Here is a 26,501-nt window from a genome sequence, read left to right as displayed (position 1 = left end):
CTGACATTTCTGGTATGTGGAAAATACAGTACAGATCCACCTATGAGCCTGCCCTAGGACTTGGATGCAATCCAGGTCCCTAGCCAGCCAGGTATAGCTGAGATGTTGTTTGTCCTTGCCAGTGTGTGAGAGACCTTCTATACTTGCCAGCAGTAGGAAACAAGTTGTATTTGACACATGGTCTGATACAGGACAAGATAGGGAACTTTGGGAAACACAAGAAAGAAAAAAATGCAACAAATCATGATTGAAAACACAGGAAGAAAGTTGAGGACTTTTCCTGGCAGCTCTAATAACCTACATATCTCTGAAGGACCTGCAAGGACATTGCTAGAGGCACAAAATCCGGGACCACATTATTTTATTTCTGGACCTTCCACCCTAAAGAGGTTGTCAGCAGCCAAAAGGCCAACTAAGTGTGCTACAGCTAGAGGGAGTTCCATGCCAGAGCTGTGAGGCACTTCTAGACAGTGCTGCATTCATATTTACTTCTCTGCCCTAACACCAAGCTGCACTAGTGCTCTAGAGATCTGTTTAGAAGGACAAGTCTGAAAGCTACAACTCAGCCTGAGTTTTAGGTTAGATAAGATAGAAAGCTAAAAACTGTAAGAATTTCTTAGCTCTTAAAAGGCAAGGCAGCAAAGCTGAGAACAAGTCTGGTCCACCTGGATACAGTTAGTCTTCTGGTAAACAAATAAGGCTGCCCTAATGCTAAGGCTAAACCAAATGAGATGATAAGGAGTTGTACAGACTGAATCTGGGAATCTCCTACATTAAGGAGTGACTTGCCAGGAGAAAAGGGCTGGCTGGAGCAGCCGTTAGTCTACATTACTGAGGTAACATGAAGCATAAGGTTTCAGCACACAGCGGCTTAGCAGCATGAGTAACAAGTGAGTTCAGGTGACCACAGAGGCCAGTGAGGACATCTGTGTAATTCTGGAACAACAAGGGGAGTAGGGGGCTGGAGATAACGCTTAGGATAGACCTGATTGTGTTCAAAGTTAGCAGAGATCATTGACCTGAAAAATCATCTTGATCCATAGAGCAGTGTAGGTCTAACCTGGAGATTAACCTTGGAAGGAGTCACCTGTCAAACCCTGCAATTGGTTCTAAGTCCATGGTCAGTCCAGGTCAGCAAAGGCCAACGCACTGGCTGCACTCAAAGGACACTACCAGGAAAAGATGCACACACAAGAGACAACTTTAGCTTCAGATTGGAGGTGTATTTTAGAGTAAAGTTAGTTGACAGAAAGCTGAGATTTGAGCATGAATGTTAGGATTTAGACCAGAAGAGGCCATTAATCTATTACAATTATTTCTTTTAGAAAGCACATGCAAGGTAACTGGAGCTTAGTCAGTTAAATTATTTGGCTACATTTGCTTCCAAGGGTGAAAGTTATACTTCACAAAATTAATACTATGGCAAAGGTTTCTCTAGAGTTGAGTTTATAGTTGAGGCTAGGATAGTACTTGTTTGGAAATGTAGTAACTCATGTAACTTGAGATGAGGCGATGACAGGAACCAGTTAAGTACACATACATAGTCCAAACTAAGGGCGGTACCTGCTTTATTACAATTGGGGCTAAGAGGCAAGTCAGGCAGGGCAAGTGAGCTCTGGCCAAAATGAGGGCAATTATGATTTCACCTACATCCACAGTTAAGCCAGAGAAGTGTTTAAACCTTTAAGAATATTTTTAATTCTGGGTAAAGGAAGTTACAGGGAGTTTTCAATTTACAGCACTAGCAAATGGGAAGGAAATAGAATAACTTATTTTTATATAACTGCTACTAAGTCAATATAAGTATACTGATCACATTAAGGATAAGTCTCAGCTAGAATTAAAAAAAAAAAGTCAACCAAACAAAACCCACACCAAAAAAACCACCAACGAACATAAAGAACCTTCCAGGTCTCAGTCAGAACTAACTGATCATAAATGGCCTTAAAACAAAGTTTCTGCCTAGCTATGCCCAAAGCCACCTAAACCATTCCCAATACTACATGTCAGCACCATCCCTGACCTTAGGCTAGCACTCTAACTTGTTTTTTTTACTAGTATTTACCCAACTGTCTCTTTCAAAAATGGTCCCACATGGCAGCTATCAAGGCCCAGGTGTGGGTATTGGTATCCAAGAAATGTACAATAGCCTTCTTCCTAGCCCAGCCATCTCTGTCATCCTCCAAATTGCATATAGGCAAACAGAATAGCAGTATTTGAATGTTTAGACATTTAGAAGTTGGGGTTAGATTTAGATTTAGATTGTGATGAGGCTTCCATGAACTGAAGAGCAGGAGTAAGGTCTCATCTGGTAGACCCTGTACTAATTTGGGGACTAGTGTTTGCAAAGGGCTGTCTAGATACTTTCAAATAAGAAGTGGAGGTAAAAATCATAGTAGCACCTTTAAAACACATTCAGAAGATTTAAATTAGGTAGCAAAAGAGCATGCTTGTGCACCACACAAAAATATAAAGACTGCCAGGAGCAGAGAGCATAGCTCTCAGCTCTCCCCACCACAGAGGCAGTTTTTTGTCCCTAGGAAGGGTATGGCTTCACTTGCTGACTGTCTGTCCCCTTCCCACAGAAACCTGCCCTTCTTCCTGGAGAACCTCACCACTCCAACCTGCCCAGCTGCGGTGCACCTAGAACTCTCCTGTGGGGTTGGAAAGGACAGATTTGAACACTGTAAAATCTCCAGATATTTGCATATTTCATCAGGCAACAAAGTCTGTTCCACTTCATCTGATCCTTGTGTCATCTTGAGAGCATCATAAGGTGTCAAAAAAAAAAAAAGTCTTACATTCCTAAAACCCCTACTTAAAGCAAACACACATTTTATTTTTAACTTATTTATTTTTCTTAGAAGCCAAACTCGATGAATACTGAAATAGATATTGTTATAGTCTTGCAAACAGTCTTTGAGTTTGTTTTCCTCTGTAATTATCTTGAAAGAATCCTCCCTCAATCCACAGTCACATCCAGTGCTAAGCAAAATCAAAGGCATTTACTCATAACAGTTTTGGGGTACGGTGTTCTGGTTTGTGGATTAATTCTGAAAAAAAAAAATCTTTGCAGAAAATGAAAATGTCATAGTGCAAAGGTTGTCTGCATTTCAAAGTGTTCATTCAGCCCTCTAAAAATGTGTGTCAATTACAAAAGAGATTTGAACATTTGTGGTGTTAGTGCTTCCTCACAAGTTACCTACCAAATAAACCATCTTTTCCCAAGTTTCACTTTCAGTTCACCAAACCAAAGAATGCCTAAACCAATTTAGATGGTTTCCAACGAGTTCTGTAACACAACAAAACAGTGAATTATCAATGTTTGGTTTAATTCTCAAACACTCCAATGCTAAAATCTGTCTGTGTTCAGAATTACTCAGATAGTTAGCATGCTTGTTAAAATTAAAATCTGATTGCAAATGACATAACCAAGGGATATATCACTACTCTTCTTCCATGAAGGATGAACAATGCACAGTTAGATCCAGCTGAGTGAATCAAGACAAATGGGGGGGTGGGGGAAGAGGATGATTGGAGGGGTGGAGACATTTCTTCTGCTCTTGCGGCTTATTATATACTTGACTGTGCTCTTTCTTGCCAAATTTTATCAATGTGAAATGTACAAAAAAGGAATTACAAAGGTAATGAAGTTTAATGAAATATATTGTTCGTGTTACCTTTTGTGAACAGGCACTGATCCTGAAGCCACTTCCGTCTGACCCGATAAACAAATCCCCTAGAAACAAATCTACAAGAAGAAAAACTAGTTGCCTGTACCAGCATTCAGTAAGGAGGCTTTAAATGAGAAAACACTACCACTAAACCTTGTATCAGTTAATCAAGCACTTGTTGAAAATTTTATTTAATAGCACACGAAAGAGATGTGATATACTGCAGGTTGGTAAATCGTCACCTGGCTACTTTGGTAAGTTTAATCATATACACTAATTTTTCTGCATGTGTGTGGCATATTTCTGCACTTTTTTTAGCAATGTATTTTATTTACAAATATTTTGCTGCTGAGAGATACTACTCATAGAAGTAACGTAAGTACTCATAAAGAGACTCATAAGTTTCAATTTATTAAAAAAAAAAAAGCTTGGTAAATGGAAAAGCAAAAAAAAAAAAAGTGTATTTTTAATATAAGACTTCCATGAAAGGCTGTCTTTAATCTTTTCTATTTCTGCAACAGAACTCTATTCGCATGAGTTGCAAAATTCTGCATGGGAAAGGGGTGATTATTTTAAAAAAAAAAAAAAAAAGACAAAAGAAAAAAGAAAAGAGAATGCCTGGCCAAACAACAATCAGTCTTTTTATTTCATTATGTAGCTTAGATGTGATTGCACTTCACAAAATAAGAGTCTTGAAAAATTAAAAAGCATTAATAGCAAATCTCACAGCAATCGTATACAATCATATCTTTGCTCAGAAGCAGAAAATAGTAATTATTTCTTATTACTGTCATTCATTATATATCTTGAATGTGATTTTTAGTGCTTGTCCATTTTAATAAGCATATGTGTTAATTAGCCTTTATCTATTAAAATTGGAATTAATAGGTGCTAATATATTTGTGGCTATTCACTACAGTTGTGAAAGAAGCCATTTCCATCATAAAGACATGCTTTTTCTCCCTGTAAACATCTGAAAGATTTTCTTCTAATGGCTGACAAGTTTATAAAAAACAATACACTGAACTAGCAAACTTGCTGAAATAATTTGCTTCTAATCACTTTATAACTATGTAACTAGACAAAAATCATATTCCATAGCTCAATAAAAAAGTCAACCTATCTTTGAGTAAACTCATTTTAATCAAAGTACTCAAAGATGCCAGCAATCATTAACAGTTTTAAGATTCCTCAACCTATCTTTGAGTAAACTCATTTTAATCAATCAAAGTACTCAAAGACGCCAGCAATCATTAACAGTTTTAAGATTCCTGTTAGCAAACAAAAAAGCGGAATTAAAGAGGCCGAAAATGTTGAATAATCTTCAGTTATAACTTGAAGTTAGTTATAACTGTCAGTCCAGTTTTAGAGAGACTAGTCATCAAAATACCTTAAAATAGAGCTTCATTAATCACAGAACATAAGATTATTTACTGATCAAACAACAGATAAGTTACTTTGATAAATCATCTTCATTATTTGATTACAACGTATGCATGTTTACTACAAAATGCTGAAAAGCAAAAGTAATTAGACTCACCTTACATAAATGTGAAACTGTATTTGCTTAATCTTTCAGCAAGTAATTAGTATTTGCACATAAACAATGTTGCAACAAGTGGGAGTTTTGAGAGCTAGTCATTTCATTTTTATTCCGTGTACAGCAGTATCACAACCTCACTTACTGATGGGAGAGTGGCAACAGGAAATTAGGCAGCTGCAGTACCAGATGAGCAGAGTTCCAAATTACACAGTTAGTCTTTACCATCTGATTATTTCTGCTGACTGATGCTGACACTGCTTGCACACTTAAAGTTAGTGGCTCTTTAAACAGCTTTCTGAAATAGGGTCCAGAAGCTGTTGAAACCTGCATTTAAGCAGGATTCAAAGTGCAGGAAATTGTTTCTGTACTAGTGCACATACCTACATTACTTTGTTTAGATATTTTTCTACTTGCATATCCTCCCATATAGAAATGCATACAGCAAGTTTCCAAGAACCTTTTTCTGATCATGTGTCCTAGGTACACAAAGCTATAAATCTTCCTGCTGCAAATAAGAAATGTAACGACCAAGCTCTGATTATTTTCCAGACCTGATCAATGAAACCTGCATCAGCATGGAACTTATAGACAGGGAAGCTGAGCTTCATAAAGAAAATGTTGCTTTGTCTGGAAGCAGCAGTTCAGAAGATGCCTCCAGTCCCTGTGAAATGCAGGCAGTATCAGTTTGTACAGACACCACCACGTCTCCAGGTGACTACATTCGAAGACGAGGTTATACAGAGTCCTCACTTCTGAAGCTTCCCACAGAGAAGTACACTGGGAGCCATCATGCACCTTTCCAGTTTGACCGGCATGCTTTGGCTAGAATTTCCACTTCTCCAACTTTAAGGCGTCTAAGGATGGCCTCTGCCTCACAAGCATTGTCATTTGAGGACTGCTCTGACACAGCTCAGCTGAGGAATCAAAAGGAATATATTTGTAAGAGTCCACCTCGGTGTGCTACAGCTTCCTCATTGTTGTTGCCTTCTGGTGTCCGTGCAAAATTACTGTCTTCCAAAGCCAAGTCTGAGGCAAGTATAGCAAACCCAGAGTCTGCCAGCCCCAGATCAAAGCTATCAAGCCAAAAGAATCCTCTCAGCAATGGCAGTCCTAATGAGACACTCCAAAACTCTTGGAGACCCAACTCTGCTACGCTGCCTAGGAGACTCCCCCACCCCAGCTCTACGCCACAGGAGGGTGTCCAGGTAAGAGGAACAGGATGACACAACATCCTTTTCAGTCTTGCATATTCCAAGTTGGTCCATCATGGCCCAATGCATAAACAAAACCACAGTTCTTAACCTGAATTGCAACCTGGCCCCTGTTCCTTTGATACAACAGACCAACTTCTATGCTCATCAGGAAGGGAGATATTTCCCTCCAAATCAGCAATAGACAATGGTTCCAGCCTTGACTCTTGGTGACCAGGTTGGTCTTATCCACTCCTACACATAGCCATCTTTCCCACCTCTGTCCATTCACTCTGGTATGCTAGTGGGGCTATGAAAGAACAAGACTAAGTAACTTATCCAGTTCTAGCTTGGGGTTTAGACAATTATTTTATTTACAGGGTCCTTATTGTGTTTTACTGAATAGCATTACTAACCCAAACAAATCTAAGAATTAAGTCATTCAAGATGGTTGAGACAAATTTAAGGTTTGCTACTACCAAAGGGAGAGGTCCTATTCCCTTTCTTTACTTCCACTTACCTAGCTCTGCCACTCACTAGCCCCCTCTATTTTTATGTTCAGCTCCATAAATGAGCAGGCAACTGTACAATCTTTTCTGAAAAAAAAAAAAAAAAAAAAAAAAAAAAAAAAACACTGATCCAGTGAGTGTCAGTAAAGAGAAAAAAGCAAGGGAGGAGCTAGCCCTCCATCTTACCCTGGCAGCAAACTACTGTTCAGCTATCCCCCATAACTTCACCCCAAAGAAATAAGGACAAGCATTGCATAAGCCAAGTTTGCTACTAGATCTACTCTCCAAGATCTCTACTAGATCCACTAGCAGAAGCAGTTAAATTCAGACACATGCTTGACTATGTCCTTATACAAAGCACCTACACACATGTTTCACTGAAAGTGGATGGTGTCAAACAGGTGTATAGCTCTTTACTAACCAGGTAGTTTTGTGCCACAGACCAAAAGCTATTTTTACCCCCCTTCAAATATAGAAAATATTCTGGATATCAAGCGAGTTCTCCTGTCTCCACAAAAGTGAAGAAGATTAGCCAGTGTCTATGTAGTACATTTCTCTTAACAAATGAGTACTTTTTTCACAAAATCAGATTGCTTCCTTGTTTTCTGATCAAGTAACAAGAATATCTCACTTTCTTTCAGAGTGGATTGCCTATACAAAGGTATGCATATATTTGTTTTATCTTATTCTAAACTTCACTTCTATACATTTTTAATTAATCTGTTTCACTCTAAGACAAAAGTGAACAGCAAGGCATGCATGTGTAACTCAATTTTAATTTGTGGGTTGACTTTGTGAAATGCCTGTCATCAGCTTGTTAAACTAAACTTTTTAATGACATTTTTGTTTCAAAGGTGGCCCTCTCCCTGACACATTTAGATATCTTTCATGCAATATTTCAGCTAGACCATCGAAGAACTCTGCCTAGGAACAAACTGCCAAAAGGTCTGGCTGTTTGGATTAGCAATCTCAAATTTCATCTTGAAGAATGTGAAACATCTCAATCTTGAGCAATACTCTTCAGAACTCTGTGGGAGGGAAAAGGGAGTAAAAAAGCTAGCAGAACAGCTCGATATTATTCTCATACGTGAGCAAAGCAGATCTAAGACTACTACTGGTTGGGGGATTGTTAATCCTACAAACTAAGAAGAATACTTGAATTTTATAAATCAGTGCAGGCAAGATAAGGTGTTGTGTACTGTAGATCTGTGCAGTGAATTGCATCAAGATCTTACTAGCAATTATTAGAAAGTAAAAGCTTGATTAGAATTGAGTTTGATTCAGCCATGTTTGTTTCCTTAAGATGTTCAAATGTTTACAAAAGGGAAATGAAGTTTATTTTCTCCCCATACAAGGAAGTAGGAGCTAATACATCCCTTAATAACCATATGGCTCTGATGATGATGCAGTGCTCACTTTACGGCATGATCCTCTTAAAGATTTCAGGTGGGGCATGCAGGTGAGTGAGGTATATTAAAAGCACCAGCACTGCTGAGCAAGTCTTGGAGAAGACAGAAGCAGCCTCACAACAAACAGTTGTACACTGCTTTTGTGACTCTACCATAACACGTTTCATTTCTTAAGGCAGTAGACATCATTAGTCGAGCTGTATCTCCTCTTCTTCCCAATATGGATTCATTTTTCAGGTGAAAGTTCTGTTATAACCTGCGGTTTACAAACAGGTCTGTGTTTCAGCTACATTCATGCTTGGGACTGGGTGGCTTGGAGCCGGCTGGTACAGTCTATGAGTCATTACACAATGCAGTTCCCTAGAAAAGGCTTAACAGATGTGTGTGCGTACATCTGAAATCAAAAGTTCACTGTGGAAGAGACCTTCTAGATTTTCCCAAATTGTTGCAATTTCCAACCCACTCTTTAGCATTTTGAATTTAAAATACAGATGGAGAGAGAAGGAGAGGGAGGCATCTTTGCATCTCAGTGTGAAAGCAGGTACCTATTATGGGAAGATTCTGCTCTGCTCCAATTCAACTATAGTACATAAGCATATCTCACTGATAGGGTGAAGATTTGTGTGATCTGTAGCAAACTTCAGGGGAGAATTTGAAGAATACTGAATGCAAATGGCTAAACAGGAGAACATTGAACATTTACTGTACAAACTTTATCTTGGTGCCACTTGCCTGGCAACATCAGATGGAAACCACTATATGCCAGCTAAGATAGTGGCTCTGGATTTCTATGCAGACATATTTTAAAAATTAAGAAATCACCCAGGGAGAAACACAAGCTTTGTTTCACAGCCACCAGCAGGAAAGATTAAGAAAAGGATGTTTGGACCGTGTATTATTATTTTCTTTTTTTTCCTGACCAATATTAGAATGTGCAGAAATGTAAAACAAAAAACCACCAGTTTCTGCTTTAAACTTTTTGTCAGGTCGAATTTGGGACAAGTTCTGGACAAGGGCTGTATTCAGCTCCTCCTTTATCCAAATCATTAGTCTAACTCCTTAACAGCTAACCCGTTCTTATCACAGCCAGAGAAAACTGCTGAAATGTCAGATTATTCTCTCCATCTAGAAGCACATTGGGACAGCTGACAACCCTCCTCCAACACTAACTCCAACACATCCAGGGTAAAAGCATCCTTCAGCTTTAACAAACATCTCCCTACTCCCAGGTTGTACTTTCCAAAGCCTTCCTTAAAGCAGCAAAGCTCATTTTAAACAGCCTTACCCCACGCAGCCTTCAGTTAGGAATGCCAGTACATTTCTGTTGGCATGGCAACATGCTGAACTGATGCTGATTAAAAGTAATCAGCTAAAATAAATACATAAAAAGGACAAGAATGGCAGCATAGAGAGGTGTGTGTGGTGGAGACGGGGTGAGATGCTGAAGCCAACACTGCAGTGGAAGGAAATGTTGATAAAAACAAAGCATTTAGTTCGCTCTGGGCTTGTTTTCTCCTTGCCTCATTCAGCCATATCAGAGACTGGATGCAAAACTGGATTGCACTATTTCCTGAAGACAACCAACTAATGAGAAATCTCAGTAACTGCCAAGGCAGCTCATTTTCAACAAGTTGAAGGAGCTGGACTCATCTATTTTGAAGTGCTCCTCTTCCCCTTTTAACATCTCATATGCCCTTAAAGCGTCATGCTAACTCTTTTGAGTCAGAGAGTCCAAATACCCTCTTCCCCAAGTGGCTCAGGTAAGAGTGTCATCACCCAGCAGCTATCTCAGTACTGTGACCACCCCATAATGTTGACCACTGTAACCTCTTTGGTTGTTTTGATTCTCATCTAGTGGGTATTCCTTTAAATAACATATCTATTATTTAAGTAAGGTGATTTACATAGATGTCTGTTCCCTGGGACATCTAAAAAGTTTAGTTAGGCTAAGATTATGAACATATCAAAATACAGCCATCTAAAAATCAATCAGTTGAAACTCTCCATGCCCTAAAAACAACTGTATACCCAGGATATTTGCTTTTCCTGACAATGAGCTGCTTCAGTATCTTTAATAATTTTCCATAACTTTGTAATGCAAACCAGTGACATTATCTTGTTTCACAAAATAAGTAGATTTGAAGGAAGAACTGTTGCAGGTGATGTCTCCTTAGGTACTTGAGTTCATCCCTGAAGTACAAATGTTTATTTCACTCAAGCACTTCAGCCTCCTCCCTCTATTAAGAAAAACAAAATACTAAAGAAAAAGACGAAGCTACGAAGCAGGGTGTGCAGCACAAAAAGATGCCAAGATATCACATACACATACTCAAAAACTGATAAAATACATCACACAACACTTCAGTAGCTTTATTTCTCCAGTAAAACCAACAAGAGCATCTAATTTATCTAGTATGTCTACAGGCATCAGACTAGGTGAATATAGATACCTGTACCTTCAGCTGTGAAGCACGAATACATAATTTAGGTATGTGAGTCATTAATCAGACCAGGCATGTCAGATTGCAAAGGTATATTGTAGATACGCATCCAAGTGACCTTGGCATTCTCCCACACTTCACAGGCCTGCATACCTATGTGGAGAGCTTGTTTAGATGTATGTGTCTGAAATTCAAGGCCTTTTTGATCTAGGGAAGAAATACCGTTTAACTCAATTACAATGAAATTCTGTTTCCCATTACTAGTGTTCATAAGCAATTAGCCTCCAACTTCAAACTACATTCTACAATTGAAGTAGTCTAGAAACTTTAAGAAGCAATAGTACATTGGATAATTTTATTGTGAATCCAACCTGAAATAAAGCTCCTGAATTTCCCAGTACAGGAGTGACAACTTTTAGAATTATCCTTGTATTATATTGCAGTATCTGGCTTATATAATAATCCAGCTGCCCAAGAGACTCCATGGTGGAGACTACAGGTTACAGAAGAATCTTAATACAACTGTTACCAATGATTAAAACTTACACTGGGTAGAACTCAGTGCACGTCATCAGGAAGTGGTCTCTCTTGCAGTGGTATGGGCTTGCAATCAAGAAACAGACCCCATACATAAAAGCTCTCAAACCACCTGTTAGGTTTGATTTAATGAGAAACCTCAGAGTTCCAATTTAAATCCCTGAAGTTAAATAAATAGATCCTATGTTCCCCAATCAGCAGGACTACCAGAAAAAGAAAAGCTTTTAGAGAACTCATACATCGCACATCATAAACTCCTCAACACTTAGTTTTCAAAGCCTAACTTGCCTGTGTTTCAAGTGTTAAAGTCTCAGACCTGGCCCTCCTGATAGCCTACAGCTCTCTCTGTTGTCAGAAGCAGATCTTCACTTTCAGCTGTACAGTTCAATTGGTTTAGCTAAGGCAATTGCAAGCCATGTCACTGTCAGATCATCATAATAAGCATAATCTCACATCATGCTATACATACCAAATCCCAGTTCTCTACCTCAGAGCTCATCTGCTAGCTGATAAGTTTTAAAGTGACTATTCATGCACTTAAGGGGAAAAAATATACCTGCCAGGTTTCACATCAGGTGTTGGCAAATGGCTAAATATTCACAGTAAGGTACGTGCCTAGGTAAAAAAGTAATTAGTTATATTTAACTGACCAAAAATACCATACACAATAAATAAAAAAAAAAAAAAAAAAAAGACAATATATATAGAGAGAGAAATCTCATGCCTCCTCCCTCACTTACTGAATTACTGACCATTTGAAATCTGATGCAGCCTTCACGCATCAATCAGTTGAAGACAACAGAACAGAAGCTAGACACCCATCACTTTGCAACAGTATACTAACACAATTAACTAGGTATCAGTGTGACTTATTAGCAAAATCCAAAAAAGGTTTTTGATGTGCACCAATAATTTCTGTATTTGAATGCAAGCAGCCTCTGGCACAAACACACTGTTGGATACAGAATGCCAGTGTCACTTCACTTGATGGATCTACATCCTGGACAATGCCCTCCATTAGTAACAACAATAGTTGGAAAGAGCCATTTGTTTTCAATCAGCAGGGCCACTAAGTCATATTATATTCAAAATACAAAATATTTGAATTCGTAGACTTAGAAAGAAAATAGCATGAACTAGCCAAAATATTATTTTTTTTAAAAAAAAGAAGCCAACATTTAAACCATTTCACCAGTATACTGTCTTTTCTTCAAATCTCCTGAGTTATAGAAAGGTTAAGAGTAACGTCAGCCTACATATCAGCTAGGGACATCATCTTTAAGCACACCATTGGACTCCAGTGCCAAAACATAGATTCTGAAATCTCCACTCTTTTTGCTTAATATCAGAAGAACCCAGGAATTTCCAATATTTAAATTCTCTAAGTACCTATTATCTGAGGCAAGCCACGGCCCTAAGCACCTTGATCTCAGCAGCAACGTGGAGCTTGAAAGAGAATTAGATATTTGTTGTCAATCACAAAAATTCTCTACTCATTTTTCCTTTAACACATTATGTCATAGCTGTTGTGATCTGGTTTTTTAGCTCATTTCCTCCTGTATCAGTAAGGAGCACTTCAGAAGTTCTCTCTGTACCCTGAGCAGAGAGAGATGACATGTTGTTGTTGTTGCATCTCACAGATCAGCCGAGCGCAGGCGTAGCTCCGTGGTAGTGAGTCTGCCGGGACTTGAGGTGTTCCCTGGAGACCTCCTGGTGTCAGACAGTGCCATGGACTACCTGCCCCACACGGCCCTGCTGCTAAATGCAGGTCAGACACAGGGTGGGGTTTGCTCATCAGAGCCCAGCAAAAGCCACAACTAAAATGTGTGTGGGATGGGGAGGGAGGATGAATGCAATGATGACACATGAGGCAGCGGAGCCACCATGGAGATTCTGTTACCCAACACCAAAGTGACTGCATCACGAATTTTAAAATTCCCCTCAAATTATTTTTTTCTGCATCCTATTGTTGAATGCAAAACATAAGAGGTAGTTGAGGGAGGCAGGACACTGATCACCTCCCTCCTCCACATGGCAGGAACAACCAGAGCCCAGGCCAGGATGTCCATCTGCAATCAGTTGAGTTACAAATTCCTACCTGCACAGCTTCAAGGGAAGAGAGTGGCCATGCTTTGCGATAGTGCTCTAACCACAAAGGTAAAAGACCCAGCTCATGGCTAGAGGTTGCTCACAAGACCTTCCGATACTGAAATGCAGCCTTGCAAGCAATTTCCACAAATATTTATTGTGTAGTATAGTGTGCAGTGTGACTGCCAGAAAACAGAAGATGCTGGCGACCAGAGATTAAAATTTTCCCAAAAAAAAAAAAAAAGTCAAAGTCACAACCAGCAGTTTCATGAAAGCAAACAAGCCAGCCATCCCCAGAAAATGACCAAGGCCTTCAAAATCTAAAAGGAGAAAATTTCAACTATGATTCCCCATCAAACACAGACCTGAAAGCACACACATTTAGAAAACTCTTTCAAATTTCTTGATGAACAAATACAGGCATTGCTCACCTCTCATCAGTGCATTCCTACATCTAGATCTCTAGCTTTCCCCGTGCCTCATGAAGAACCCTGAATTACAGCCTGCATCATTGTGCTAGCCTCATGACAGATCTGAGGCTCAGTGTTTGTAGGATTGTTTATTGGCAGGAGTTTTAAATACCTGCCTAGCTCCAAGATATCACTAATGAACAGATATAGCCTAATTCTTGCTTCAAAACAATGGCTATCTTCAAGAATTGGCCTGAGGTATGATGTGTTTTCCCATGCAAAGAGTTGGCAATCACAAAGTGATCATCTGCAGCAAGTGGGAGGGTTTAGCATCATCCAAGATCCCATCACAGACATAATTCTTGCTGGGAGGAACCCAACAGACTTAATGGGTTTTAAGTCTGGTGCACAAACTGCCTAAACACAAGTATTAAATCTGAGCCAAGTGTAGTATAATCAGGCTTCATCTTAAAAAACCCAACAAAAACAGAAACAAAAAACCCCCAAATAAATAACAGTTCAACAGTTTTCTTTTTAGCTATTTTTTTCTTTACTGATAACACATTTGTTTTACCCATTAGAGTCCAAAAAGCCAAGATGGCCATTTGCCAAAAGAGGAGTTGTAAGTATTTAACTTTTTTTTTTTCCTTGCACTGACCTTTCCTTTTCACACAACTAACCTAAGTAAAAGATTCACTTTATTGCCCTTGGAGAAATGCTTCCAGCTGGTGAGCAGAATGAAGAGGTCTCAGCCCACCCTGGGGCTGCTTGGACATTAATCTACAATGAAGGCAGCATGGCTCCAGCACAGTCATCAGTGCCACTGCACATCATGCAGAAGAAAACACAGCCAGCACCGCTGCCCCTGTCCTCATGGGTGGTGGAAGGAGAGGTGCCCTTGGCAACAGGAGGGCAGAGCAGGGTGGGCAACATGAGAGCTTTTATTTGAGGTGTTCAGAGGTGGCAGGGGGTCCAGTGCAGCTCCCTGGGATAAGAGGGTACAAGGTGGGTAAGTCAGTCACACAATTGCTTTGACCATAGTGTGTCCTCTAGTTTCTGCATGCCAACTTAGACCTTAGTGCCTTAGGGCTCTGGAGTATTTGCCTAAGTCCCAGTCATGTATCTAAGCTTTACCTTTCAAAGTAGCTTTTTAGATGCTTTCCTAGGTTTCTCCTGTCCTTATGAGCACCCTCATATTCTCCAGTAAAAGCATACACACCAATACACTTTAGTTAATTTCCTTGTCTAACGCATTTCCTTGTCTTTTCCAGTTAAGAAAATTTTCACTTACTATGGTATCCAAATTTCCTTTTCGAATGTCAGTCATCATTCAAAAAATAATTTGAAAGTGACTTGATATCTTTGCAACCCTAAACATAACTGTGAAGAGCACCTTCCTAACATTTTTTGCATTTCATCTTCAAAATCTTGACTATCAAAGAAGAGACTGTGCAAGTTAAACCAATGCAAATACTCAGATTAGCATGTAGAAGAGTTCCCAGTTCATTTGATATCATTTCTATAGCATTTGAAGGAGCATGACCTAAAACTGAGAATTTTTAAATTTGGCAAAATATTTGAAATTTACAATAAAATGCATTTGATATTTAGCTAAAAGTGATTTCTGAGGCTATTAAATGCCATAAAATTTAACTTCTTAAAATGCATTTGCTGATGCATTGGTTAAGTGTGTATACATAATTGTATTAGTGAAACAGCAATGGAGAAACTGCTCCATTTCAAGCTCTCTTTCAAAACCAAGAGTTGAGCTTAAACTCTGAATTTAAAATATTATAATCAAACACATACTTCAAAATTGGCTGGAGTTGAGTGCTTAGAATTCAGACAATAGAAATCCATGAAGTATGAGTATACAGTTCCAGAAAGCAGACAAAACTTAGGCAAACACCTTATAAGTCTATGCTTAGAGCACTAAATTTGAGTTCATAAATATTGGTTAGACTTTTTACATGGCACTGTCAGCCTGAAAAACAAAGCCAAACCAAAAGCAATTGTTTTTATTTCATGATCCCTCACATAGCCAAACTCCTCCTGCTCTTTAAGGTTTCTAAAAGCGTATTTATAGACACTACTCTGCAGCTGACCAAAGGAATTTTTTTCAATACATAGGTCAAATGAAAAATAAAATAAATGTATAAAAAAACCCAAACATGCGGGGTTTGTATACCTATGGCGGGAGGATGATTTCCACTATGAGTTTACTGTCCCCTACTTCTGACAGTGCTGAAGGAAGCAAAATATTTTACTTGTTCTGTCTGCTGAGGGTAGCCCATTGTCTGTTACCATACCAGTGATTTGTCCTGCCAAAGACTTCAGTGTTACATAAACAAGATCTTACACACCCACACCTAAGCCACCTACACACCCCACCCATAGCTACAAATAAATCTGCCATCACTGCCTCATCTCTGTGGAGGAGGGCCTGGAAATATGAGGAAACCTCTCAGCTAAGGGCAAGCTCCTTACAGGTCAGAGCAAGGTTACTGAGTTGGGTAAACTTCTTGGTCTTTAAAACATTGTATGAATCAGGGGATTTTTTGTCATTCAACAGGTTAAAGACAAACAGAAGCAAGCATCTGATCTGGAAAACTGTCTTTCAACCATTAAGACCATCGGCTGCAGCACATATGAATTTTACTGCTTTAAGGTATCATCAAAATACTCAGTATATTGTACCAAGGATACTTAAAGATAAAAATTTTATGCTCAAGTTACAATTTTTCACTACATTAATCTAGATATGAGACCTTTCTGCAAAATTAATGCATAAGCATAAGATATATTTTTATTGTTTGAAATGGAGGGGCAAGGGGGAAACTGTGAGTATCATAGGTGGTTAGCAAGGGCCTCCCAACCACCTGGATTTTGCCAGGATTCCAGACCACCCTAGATCAGGGAGGTACCACCTTCAGAAAAAGGCATCAAACCAATCCTCTCAGCAGTGCCTGCAAACCTGGGGAAAGAAACTGCATCATCACAGAGATGCCAAATGTGGCACAGTCAGCCCCACTGCTGCCTTAGGGGTGTGTTCAGAGGCAGCCACATAGAGGTCAGTGCCAACACCAAGGTTCAGTTGCAGAACACCCACTCAAACCTACCTGCCTGCTTGCCAGCTAGCCAAGGCTTCTGGCCTCCAGGGGCCTCCAGCCATAGAAGCATCAAGCTTGGGCTACCAGGGTGATATTCTGATAACCCACAACTGATACCATCCCCTCCACAAAGCAAACCTTTTGCTTCTCACAGCAGGCTGTTATAGAATTGTTTTGGTTGGAAGAGACCTTTAAGATCATCAAATCCAACCATAAACCTAACACTGCTGAGACCACTACTAAACCATAGACTTTGTTGTTAAGGACTCCTGTCAGTGCTTAACTGAACATGAATGTCTGACTTGGGAGCAAGTCAAGTAAGGTGATAGTGGCCACTCCAGGACTAAACAAAACAATAACCCAGTACCCATGAAGATCTAGTCCCTTGGTACCTTGATTTTACCACCTGGAAAATGGGAAGTTATCATCTATCCCTGCTTTCCAGTAGCAGCAGCAGGACAACAGATCAAATTCCTGAGCATTTGCAAGCTGCCCACTAGTTTTTGACACAGCATCCTACAAACATAGAGTATCATACTGTGTTACTTTCAAATTCAGTGTGTTTATAATATAAGTATTTTGGAGGAAAATGTCAGGGGTTTTAATCTTTTTAAAGGAACCTTTAAGCTTCCAAAAGAAGAATCACTAATACTGGCAGCCAGGCTCTTTACGTGGGCAAATAGGTCACAGATTCTCTTCATAAAGTCTGAAGCAGTTGATGCAATATCGGTGGTTTTCTTTCTTCTTCAATCAATAGAATAAATCTTGGCATGAATTTATAAAGGTGCACCAGACTGAGCAGAAAGATGTCGACAGCCGGTTAGAAGTGAAAAAAGAAGCAGCAGTGTGGGAACTTTTCACAAGTGAATGCACTTACTTTCTGGACCATTTGCTGGTTCTCAAGATGGTAACTTCAGATTTAATTTCTCAAAAATAATGAAACATTGTTTTCCCTGCTGTCAGCATAGCAGACAAAGGCATCTGTAACCTTTCTTGGGTGTCTACAGCGGAATGAATTAAGCACTTGGTTTTCCCTCCTGTCTTGCCTTGCTCATCCTGTTTCCATAATCCCCTTATCTTCTTGATGGCATTTCTTCCTCTGGACACCACTTTCAGTGCTTTGCAAACACAATCTGATTATAGATCCTTCCAGTAATTTCCTCTGATATTCCACTATTCTTCTTACTAACACTGAACTGAAGCTACTTTCCAATAGACTATAGTGGATGTTTCACTACTAGTAGTTTTTAACATTATACACCTCATTTAATTTCATATAGAACTGTGGCTAAATTATCCTAACTTGATCACGAAAACCTCAGAATTTAGCAGAACTATAGTTCTAATACTACAAGAAAACAAGCAAACTAAAAAGCATCCCCTCTCCCAAAAACTCCAAATTGTCTCCATCGTGGTGAATTTTAAGAGCTTTGAAATATGGACACTGTTACAAGGTATTACACACTGTTTGAAATATTACACACTGTTACAAGAACAGCTACATTATTTACATTCACCACACATCAAAAGTTAGTGTATCTATTTAAAAGGATGGAAGCTTCCCTAGATATCTTCCTATCATTTTTCTCTTATTCTGCACAGACAATATCTTTTTTCTTTGACTAATAAGAAAACAGAAAAGTGAACTATTTTCCACATTGCTGAAAAGTTAGCCTAGGCAGTACAGGAAGTCCTCCAAATTAAAGGGAAGAAATGGAGGACGGGGCCAATTTCCTCCTTGGTGCAGCAGAACAGGAAGGGAGAGGAAAAGGGACAACAGGACCAGCTATTGGTCCAAGGCAAGATGGAAGCATCCTTCTTTCTAGACTCTTTGTTCAGAGATCTGAGAAGATTAAAAATAAGTGAGTCCTGGGAAGGATGAGGATAACAAGAGACATGTGAACCCCTTTGTGAGTCTGATGTAGGAATTCACAGACAAGCCCTAGGGAGCCCTGTGTGAGCCATGAGTGATAAACCATTGAGTCCATGCCAGATTCCCAAACTCTCCTGACACAGAAAGAACCCATTGAATTTGGGTAGCCAGCTTTACAGATACCTGCTACTCTAAGAACTTCCCAGTATAGAAATATTCCACTGATTTTAATGAATCTCTACAGGGAACTTAAGACCACCATAATTCCCCTTTAAGCTTTCAGGTCAACCGTTCACAGCAACTGGAGAATTACACAAGGCTAAGCAAACACTCTCACTAGCTTTTCAGTTTTGGCACCTGGGTGATGGGGTTTTTCATTAATACTTTTCAGACATATACAAAAAAAATCTGCTTAGTAATGTGCATTTTTAAAGCCTTTTTCAGATTTAGGTCAGATTCAGCACAGCTCAAATATCAGCATCAGAGCTTAAATAATATAAAATCTTAAACATACAATAAATACACATGCAGTTTTCACTCAATATATGTTAATAAAACAATCCAAAGGCATTAAAAACCTTTGTGAGCCCTCTATTTATGCTATTCCAAAAATTTTTTAATTTTTTTTCCCCATAGTAACTCTAAATGACTTATACAGCAGCAGACGCATGGGGTACGAAGGAAAACATTTGAAAAGGTCATAGAAATCTGTAACTATGACTCTGATGTTATTAATTCCTTCACACGGATCTGCAGGGGGCTCAGTTGCCCCTCTTCTGCCAGAGAACACAGCAGGGAGTTAGCTGCCTCCGTGGCAACCACAGACACATCCCAGAGACATTACTCATACCCTCCTCCTTGCAGAAAGCCCAATATTTAGCCTTCAGGCAGGTCAGGAAAAGTTTCTGAGAGTGTTGTCTTCTGCCCTCCCCAAATCAGATTATCATTTCATGGGAGTTACAGTGCACATATGCTCTTTTTGGGACATATATTGAATTGGCACAAATAGTAAATAACATAGATATGTTTTGTTTTAAAAGATATTTATGAACACTCTAAAATACCTCCAGAGTAATGAGTTTCTCTTGGAAGTGGATTTGTGGAGACTTTTCGCAAACTTATCGGAGTTAAACAAGGTGAGTGAAAAAAATAAATATCTTACTGAGACCAGAAAACAACCAGCTCAATAAAAGCAGATGAGAAACCATCCATAAAGCTTCTATTCAGATTCAACACTCACATTTGGAACTAAGTTCAAATAATTAGTCTTTCCTTCATTTCAATTTGCTATGTCAGTGGGGGTCAAATTTCACCAGCACAAATTATTCTTATGTGCCTCCAGCAAAAAATAAACCAGCATCCAAACACAGAAGAGAGCTCATTTGGCAGTTGTTTCTGAAGCAAACACGAGTTTGAGACTAATTCTTGAAAGCAGCATCCTTTTAAAAGGATTTGTGAAAATAAACTCTGACTGCACAATCCTTACAGCAAAACAGTAAGAATGGCAAAATAACTGCAATAACAATTTTCCTTTTGCCAACACATGGGCACAAAGACTTTGCTATCTGTTATGCCATTCCACTAGAGCAAGTTAAAACAAAATGATGACCACCTCTCTCCAGCTGGAGTTTCTCTTGGTGTGGGTGGAAGGGTATCTCCCACACAGACTGGATGCTCTGTGTTCATGTGCTACTTACCCTCCAGCTTCCAGGAAGAGGGAGACCGCAAGGCTTTGTCATGATGTGCTCCAGCTCTTTGCTGCTTGTAGCCAGTTGCTGGGAGACCATTTTCAGCTCCTGAAAGTTAAAGGAACCCATAAGTCCAAAATAGCTTTTACATAACTTCAGAAGCAAAACAGAAGTTTTTCTTAGCTTGAGAGCTCTTTTACAGGACACCTCACCCTTAATAGCTAAATTAATTTTGGAAGGGGCTCTTCAACTGCATAAGTTGAATGACTGCTCACAATCACATCACATGTCCTAAACCAGTTTCTTACTTCAAATTCTTTCCCTTATTTTATTTTCCTTACCTTAACAGTTAACATCTCCCTTTTTAGCCGAAGCAAGAAAAGCAAGAAGGCTATTCAGAGTTGAGACAATTAGGCTGAGCTCAAACACATGAGCATATCACCTCTGCTCAGTGACTGACCACACAGCAGGTGAGCTGTTGTGAGTGACCACCTGAGCAGATTTAGAGATACAAGGAAAGAGATTTTTAGCTGATGTGTTTCACCTTGCTTTGGCAGTGGACTAAGACTATACATGCAGCCAACTAGTAGAGTTCAATTGATGTGAGGTCACGGATTCCTTTATTCTTGTTCAAAGAAGGGAGTGAGGTATATTGTTGTATGACATTTAGTGATAATAAAAGCTTTGAACTTGATCATGTCTTGAGAGAATGTTCTTTAATACATTTTCTGCTTTATTTTCTAATTTTGTTGTCCTTATTAATGAGGATGATAAATTATCATCCATGCTGCACACTTGTGTAGAATATAGTGATCCAATGTAAGAGAAAGTAGCTGCTCTCAATGCCTTTTATGTATTTTTTTCATGCAACTTACAGCATGTATTTCTTCTTGACAGCAGGCTGAATCCATGAAAAAATGCACACTGTAAAAGGTGTAAAATGCATCCTTTTCAGAATGAATAAGCATCATCCCATAAGCAACGCTGCCCTCAAAAATACATCAAACAAAGCAGTGTGTGCAGCTGCAACAGCAGTTCATAGCAGTATCACAGAGGATGATATTCCCTTCTGGCCAAAATTTTGGCCTAAATCTGAGCCTGTTTATGAGTTTGTGTGCAGACAGGAGGCAAGTGTGGGCTTCAGAGCAGACTTTTGCCCACATCTGACCGACAGTGTGGGCACCCTTGAATCCAGTGCAAACATAACAAAGTTATGTGGAATATGTGACTTTTTAAAGCATTTTATAGAAATTTTCCTCATCTCCAATAGCATGAAACAAACTCAAACTATGAAACATGGTGTCTTCTTCAAATTACCCTGAAGACTTTCCTAATTACCACAGCTCTGTCACATTCAATGTGTTTTCCAGCAGACAGTATTCATCCATTGTAATTTTTCATGACAATTCATGTTAAAAGCAGCTGCTACTTTAAAACAAGTTTAAAGGGAATAAGTAATCTTGTTTCAGAGCTTTTGTCATATGGAATTGTCATGATGTAAGTGGATATTTGTATAGATTTGTTTTAGCTTCTGACTCGTGAAAGCATTCAAGGCGCAGTTCTGAAGCTAATTCTGGCAATGTAGTGGAGACAAGTAGAGGCACCCCATCAGGCCTGGAGCCTTTGAAGAGACCAGGGATGGGAAATAAAGTTGTCTTAAACTTAAGTTCAGAAGATCACTGATTCTATTTTCTCTTTTTTTCCCCTCTTACTTAGATAAGTCTCAGTTTTCTGAAAACTTTTTCTGAAACTGTGAAGGAGCATGTCAGCAAGTCAGACTCTCCTATGGATTTCAGCTCCATACTCAGAAAGGTAACATAATTAGAAGTATTCTTGCTTAATATCAACAGGTTCTTGCAGTAGACCATTTATCATAGCATGCAGGTGCTGTAGAGCAATCAAATCAGTCAGGAACATGCTATCTATCACAGGCAGTTTGGTCTCAGCTGCAAGCACCTCCTGTCAGCAGGATGTTTTTCTTTTTATTCATTGACATGTTTGAGGTGGTCATGGAAAGGTGCCCTGTATGTGGAACAAAGTGTGGAAAGAATTTCCCTTCCTGAAGAACAGTAGCCCAGACCTTGAGGAGAATTTGCCAGCAGCAGAGGCGAGTTTCTCAATCTATGGAAGATGTTTCCCTGAGACCAGACCCCAGCCCCATGACTTCATGTTCCCTGCCTCCTTCCACAACATCATAGATCCTTCCTTTACCCCATGGACCAGCCCCACAAGTGTATTTAAGTACTTCATTAAGTTCTCAATGAGACTGAAATACCTCTTACACTTTGGCCTGGGTTTGCAAAGCAAGAGAGAAGCAGGAAACAGCTGTCCTGCTGCCAAGCACTGCCTTGCAACCCTTTTGGGCTGGCTGCAAGGTAAACAGGGGCTCTATTTCTTGCACAACTTCCCAATGACCAAAAAGTTGGAAATATTAATACAGACAGAAAATCAATTTATGGACCTGAGCTTTCCCTAGCAGTAAAGGCCATTAGAAAAGTTCTGGGAAAATACTGAAACAGACCCTACCTCAGGATTAGGACTCTAAAAAGGGGAAGGGAGACTAGAGCTTGGCTTCTTGCCCCCATTACCTCTGACTTCAGGAATTCTTATTGATACAGTTTCTGTGAGACAGACAAAATCCCAGACAAAACTGAATTTCATCATGGATGGCATTCAACATTGCTGAGAGCTGTATAACACACTCGGCTATAAAGTGACATGTTATATGAAGCCATGTAAAGCTGTTGCATAGATAGTGGGTTTTATCTTCAGCTTCTACATTAATTTCACTTCATTTATTTCTAATGAGAACAAAGTCAAACAATGCTTCACATCTCTGCAGAACTGTTAGAACTGTGCTCCCATGCCTTGTTTGAGCACTGCTGTAGTTTTTTTACTTCTCTGGCACTTTTACTACTGTTTAACTTGCCTTTTATTGTTTTAACTCTGCCTTTCCCTCTTCCCCTGTTTTCCTAGGTACAAGGAAATCTCAGGTAAAATGCACATTACAAAACCAAAACTGTTGTTCCTCCCTTTGTCATGACATTTTTCTTTCTTGATAAGTTTCCAAATCTTTTCTGTAGTTTTTCCAGGGTGACCTCTGCCAGACACACCAGATTTATTGCCTTAATTATACCTCCGCTGTCGTCTACTTGGAAAAGCTGAGACAGAGAGAAGATTTTGGCATCTACCTGAAAGTAAAGTGATGGGTTTGTTGTTGTTGTCCTCAGCCTTCCTGCCTTGTGACAGGATTTTAACAGTAGACTAGGAAAGTTAATTGGAAGCAAAACTGTGTAGATAGCATTTTACACAGATTTTTTGAACTGCAGAAGTTATCAGAGATATGAAGCCACCCTTCTGAGTGTATATTCCCCTGCATATGTGAAAGTCTATACTTGTAATATAGAACAGGCAAGAACAGGAAGCCAAAAAGGAAAAATTGGTTGCATTTGTTCAGGCAGAAAATATGTACTACCTGCCTCTATCATTCAGATGTTTCACACATAATCCCTTGACTTGGTGACCTCCATCTTAACAAAGGGAAATGGTTACAGGGAAAAAAAAAAAAAAAAAAAAAAAAAAAAACAAAAATCAAGGCACATTTGTAAGATCTCTCTTGAGGGTTTTACTTTGATATACATCCTGCATATCAGCTTTATCTAGGTGTTGGGTGGGAACACAGTGTGTAGGGTATTATGTGCTTTAGCAGACAAGAGGGCTTGCATTCCCTGGGTACAAAACAGCCCCCAGCCTCTGTGCCATGCCACATCAGCAATGACATACACAAACCTCAAAACTGGAGAAGCATATGGCTTCCTTCTGCTCAAGGAAAGGGGTATATGATACAAGCCAAAACAAAGGGAACAGAAAGCCAGGAGCACGTCAGTGCTTTCATGTGTCTTGGGAGCCCAGGATGAGAGAGCGGGGTAGGTTTTGGTTGAGCCCTGGCAAGAAAGCTGGGCTGCTCTCCTCACTCATGGGTATTCTTTGACCCATGTGCCTGGAGGGAAGAAGCAACATCCTGGCTAAAACAGCAAGCAACCCCTCTGCAACAGCAGTGCTTTAGCCCCTCTGACAGGTTTTGCTTAACTATAGATAAAGCAAATGTAGAACTTGGTATCAAAACACTACCAGTAAGTGGGCATTTACCTCCTTCTAAGGCTGGAAAGAGATATCAGTGGTGTCTTTGTAAAGTTACAGCCCTAGAGCAGGTTCTGTCTTTTCCACATCTGCCCGAGGTGACAACTTCAGCCAGCGCAGCGGTGAGGCTCCCGGCAAGAAGGCTCTGTTCTTTATGACTTATTAGCAGACCAGTGTATCCTGTAAATACCTAAGAGTGATCTTCAACGGCGGCCAAAAACCAGGAGAACACCTCTTTGTAGCAGCCAGACTCTGAGTTTTTAGGGCCTGGGATGTTCACATTGCTTGCTCCCTGACAAGGATTTCATACATTCATGTTTAGGAAAAGTTCCCCAGTGGGAAGCAGCAGGTGACCCTAAAACATAAGATGTCCCTCAAACGTAACTGAGGTTTTCCTGATGAAATTAAAATGGCAGATAAAGAAGAGCACCGCCTTAGCTGCTAAAATGACCACAGCATCTGAAATGGGAAGCAGCAATGTAGAAAGTCAATCTGGAGGAGCAATGTGATTCCCCCTGTAGAGAGCTTTTATGCTGCCCTTGCTTTCCCTATGTGAGAAGTTCATCTTTAGTTAGTCCCTGTCTCATTACAGCAGCTGATGATGCAGAAAACTGTTTGCTAGCTCCTTGCCAGGGAGCAAGCTGAGGCCTAAGGCAGGTTTTCCATCTTCAACAGTGGTGTGAACAAAATGAACAGTGCAAGAGGCTGCATCTGCCAGAGCTGCTGGTCGCTCCTTTGCATCGACTGACACGCTATCCCCTCCTCCTTAACAACATCTGGAAGAGGAGCACTGATGAAACAGAAAAAGGATTTATCTGGTCACTTAAAGAGAAGGTGGAAAAGTCGATACGTAAGTAGCTAAGTTTAAAAATCAAGTCTGCAATTAACTATCAGCAAGTTATATGGCCTTTTTGTGCTTGTCCTCAGACTGTGAAGGGGTCCAGTCTTCCTGCAGAGATGCAATGAGCATGTGCATGCCTCTCTACAGTCCTGAGCCCTTCCTCATTCTGTAGGAAATGATTGGTGCTGCCCTTTTGCTTTCAAAGCCTCTCTAAACAAGGTCACAGGACTCCCAAATCAGTGAGTCACTTGTATTTGCTCAGAAACATCTGCAGTGACATGCAAACAATTAAGAGCAGATTGCAAATTGGAACAAATCAAGAAAGATCTCAAACAAAGAAGCCTTTGAGTTGGATTTATGTTTAGGGAGGATTTGTTGGGGCTAATCCTTAATAGGATAAAATTGCACTAACAAAGGGAATATTATGTCAGTGACCTTTCACTAAACGAGGGTCCTACCATATAAAGTAGCTAAAGAGTTATCTCAGCTACAGATTTTGTCTAGCTGTTGTGGAAAAAGAAGGGGTTGGTGCAGGAATATTTTGTTTTTCCCCTGCATTTTGTTTTAAGTAAATAATCTATTAATTCTAAATAATTTATTACTTCAGTCTTGTTCAGGAAGCTATAAATTCATCTCTGTCTTACGGTCATATAGTAAGTACATCGGTAGATGGGTTTATTCCCCAAAGGCCTCATGCAGCCCACACTGAAATCAAAGACAAGACAGTGCATCAGCAAAAATCTTATCCTGACAATCCTGTCAGCCAGATGTGCCAGGCAGTACTTCATCCTCAACAGCAGCACACTGGGTCCTTGAGCCACCCAGCATGGTAGCTTGCTCTCTGCCACCATCCTTCTTCCCGTCCTGGAGGCTGAAGGATCTAACATCTCCTTGGGAGATGAGGCAGAGAGATCGTTAATGTCTTCTAGAGACAGATAAATGTGGGGCTCCTTCTTCTTGGGTAAATACTTAAATGACAGAATTAACACCTAAAAGAGAGACTTATGTTCTTTCTCTTCTGGCCAAGTCTTATGATGAGTCTAGCCCA

General features: G+C 39.8%; 1 protein-coding gene across 1 annotated transcript in view; it reads left to right on the top strand.

Annotated features, from left to right (window-relative positions):
• The first annotated feature begins 5,792 nt into the window (after nt 1-5,792).
• The window catches only part of LOC104523686 (pleckstrin homology domain-containing family G member 7), a 33,998-nt gene continuing 13,289 nt past the window's right edge, over nt 5,793-26,501 (top strand). Inside the window, exons 1-7 of the mRNA XM_010166353.1 lie at nt 5,793-6,422; nt 16,374-16,469; nt 17,669-17,818; nt 19,825-19,920; nt 22,189-22,284; nt 23,556-23,669; nt 25,288-25,462. Of these exons, the coding sequence (XP_010164655.1) occupies nt 5,793-6,422; nt 16,374-16,469; nt 17,669-17,818; nt 19,825-19,920; nt 22,189-22,284; nt 23,556-23,669; nt 25,288-25,462 (1,357 nt within the window). The remainder of the gene's footprint in view (nt 6,423-16,373; nt 16,470-17,668; nt 17,819-19,824; nt 19,921-22,188; nt 22,285-23,555; nt 23,670-25,287; nt 25,463-26,501) is intronic.

Source organism: Antrostomus carolinensis, unplaced genomic scaffold (assembly GCF_000700745.2).
Source record: "Antrostomus carolinensis isolate BGI_N321 unplaced genomic scaffold, ASM70074v2 scaffold13804, whole genome shotgun sequence".
Taxonomy (NCBI): Eukaryota; Metazoa; Chordata; class Aves; order Caprimulgiformes; family Caprimulgidae; genus Antrostomus; species Antrostomus carolinensis.
This window is presented reverse-complemented; position numbering and strand designations above follow the sequence as displayed.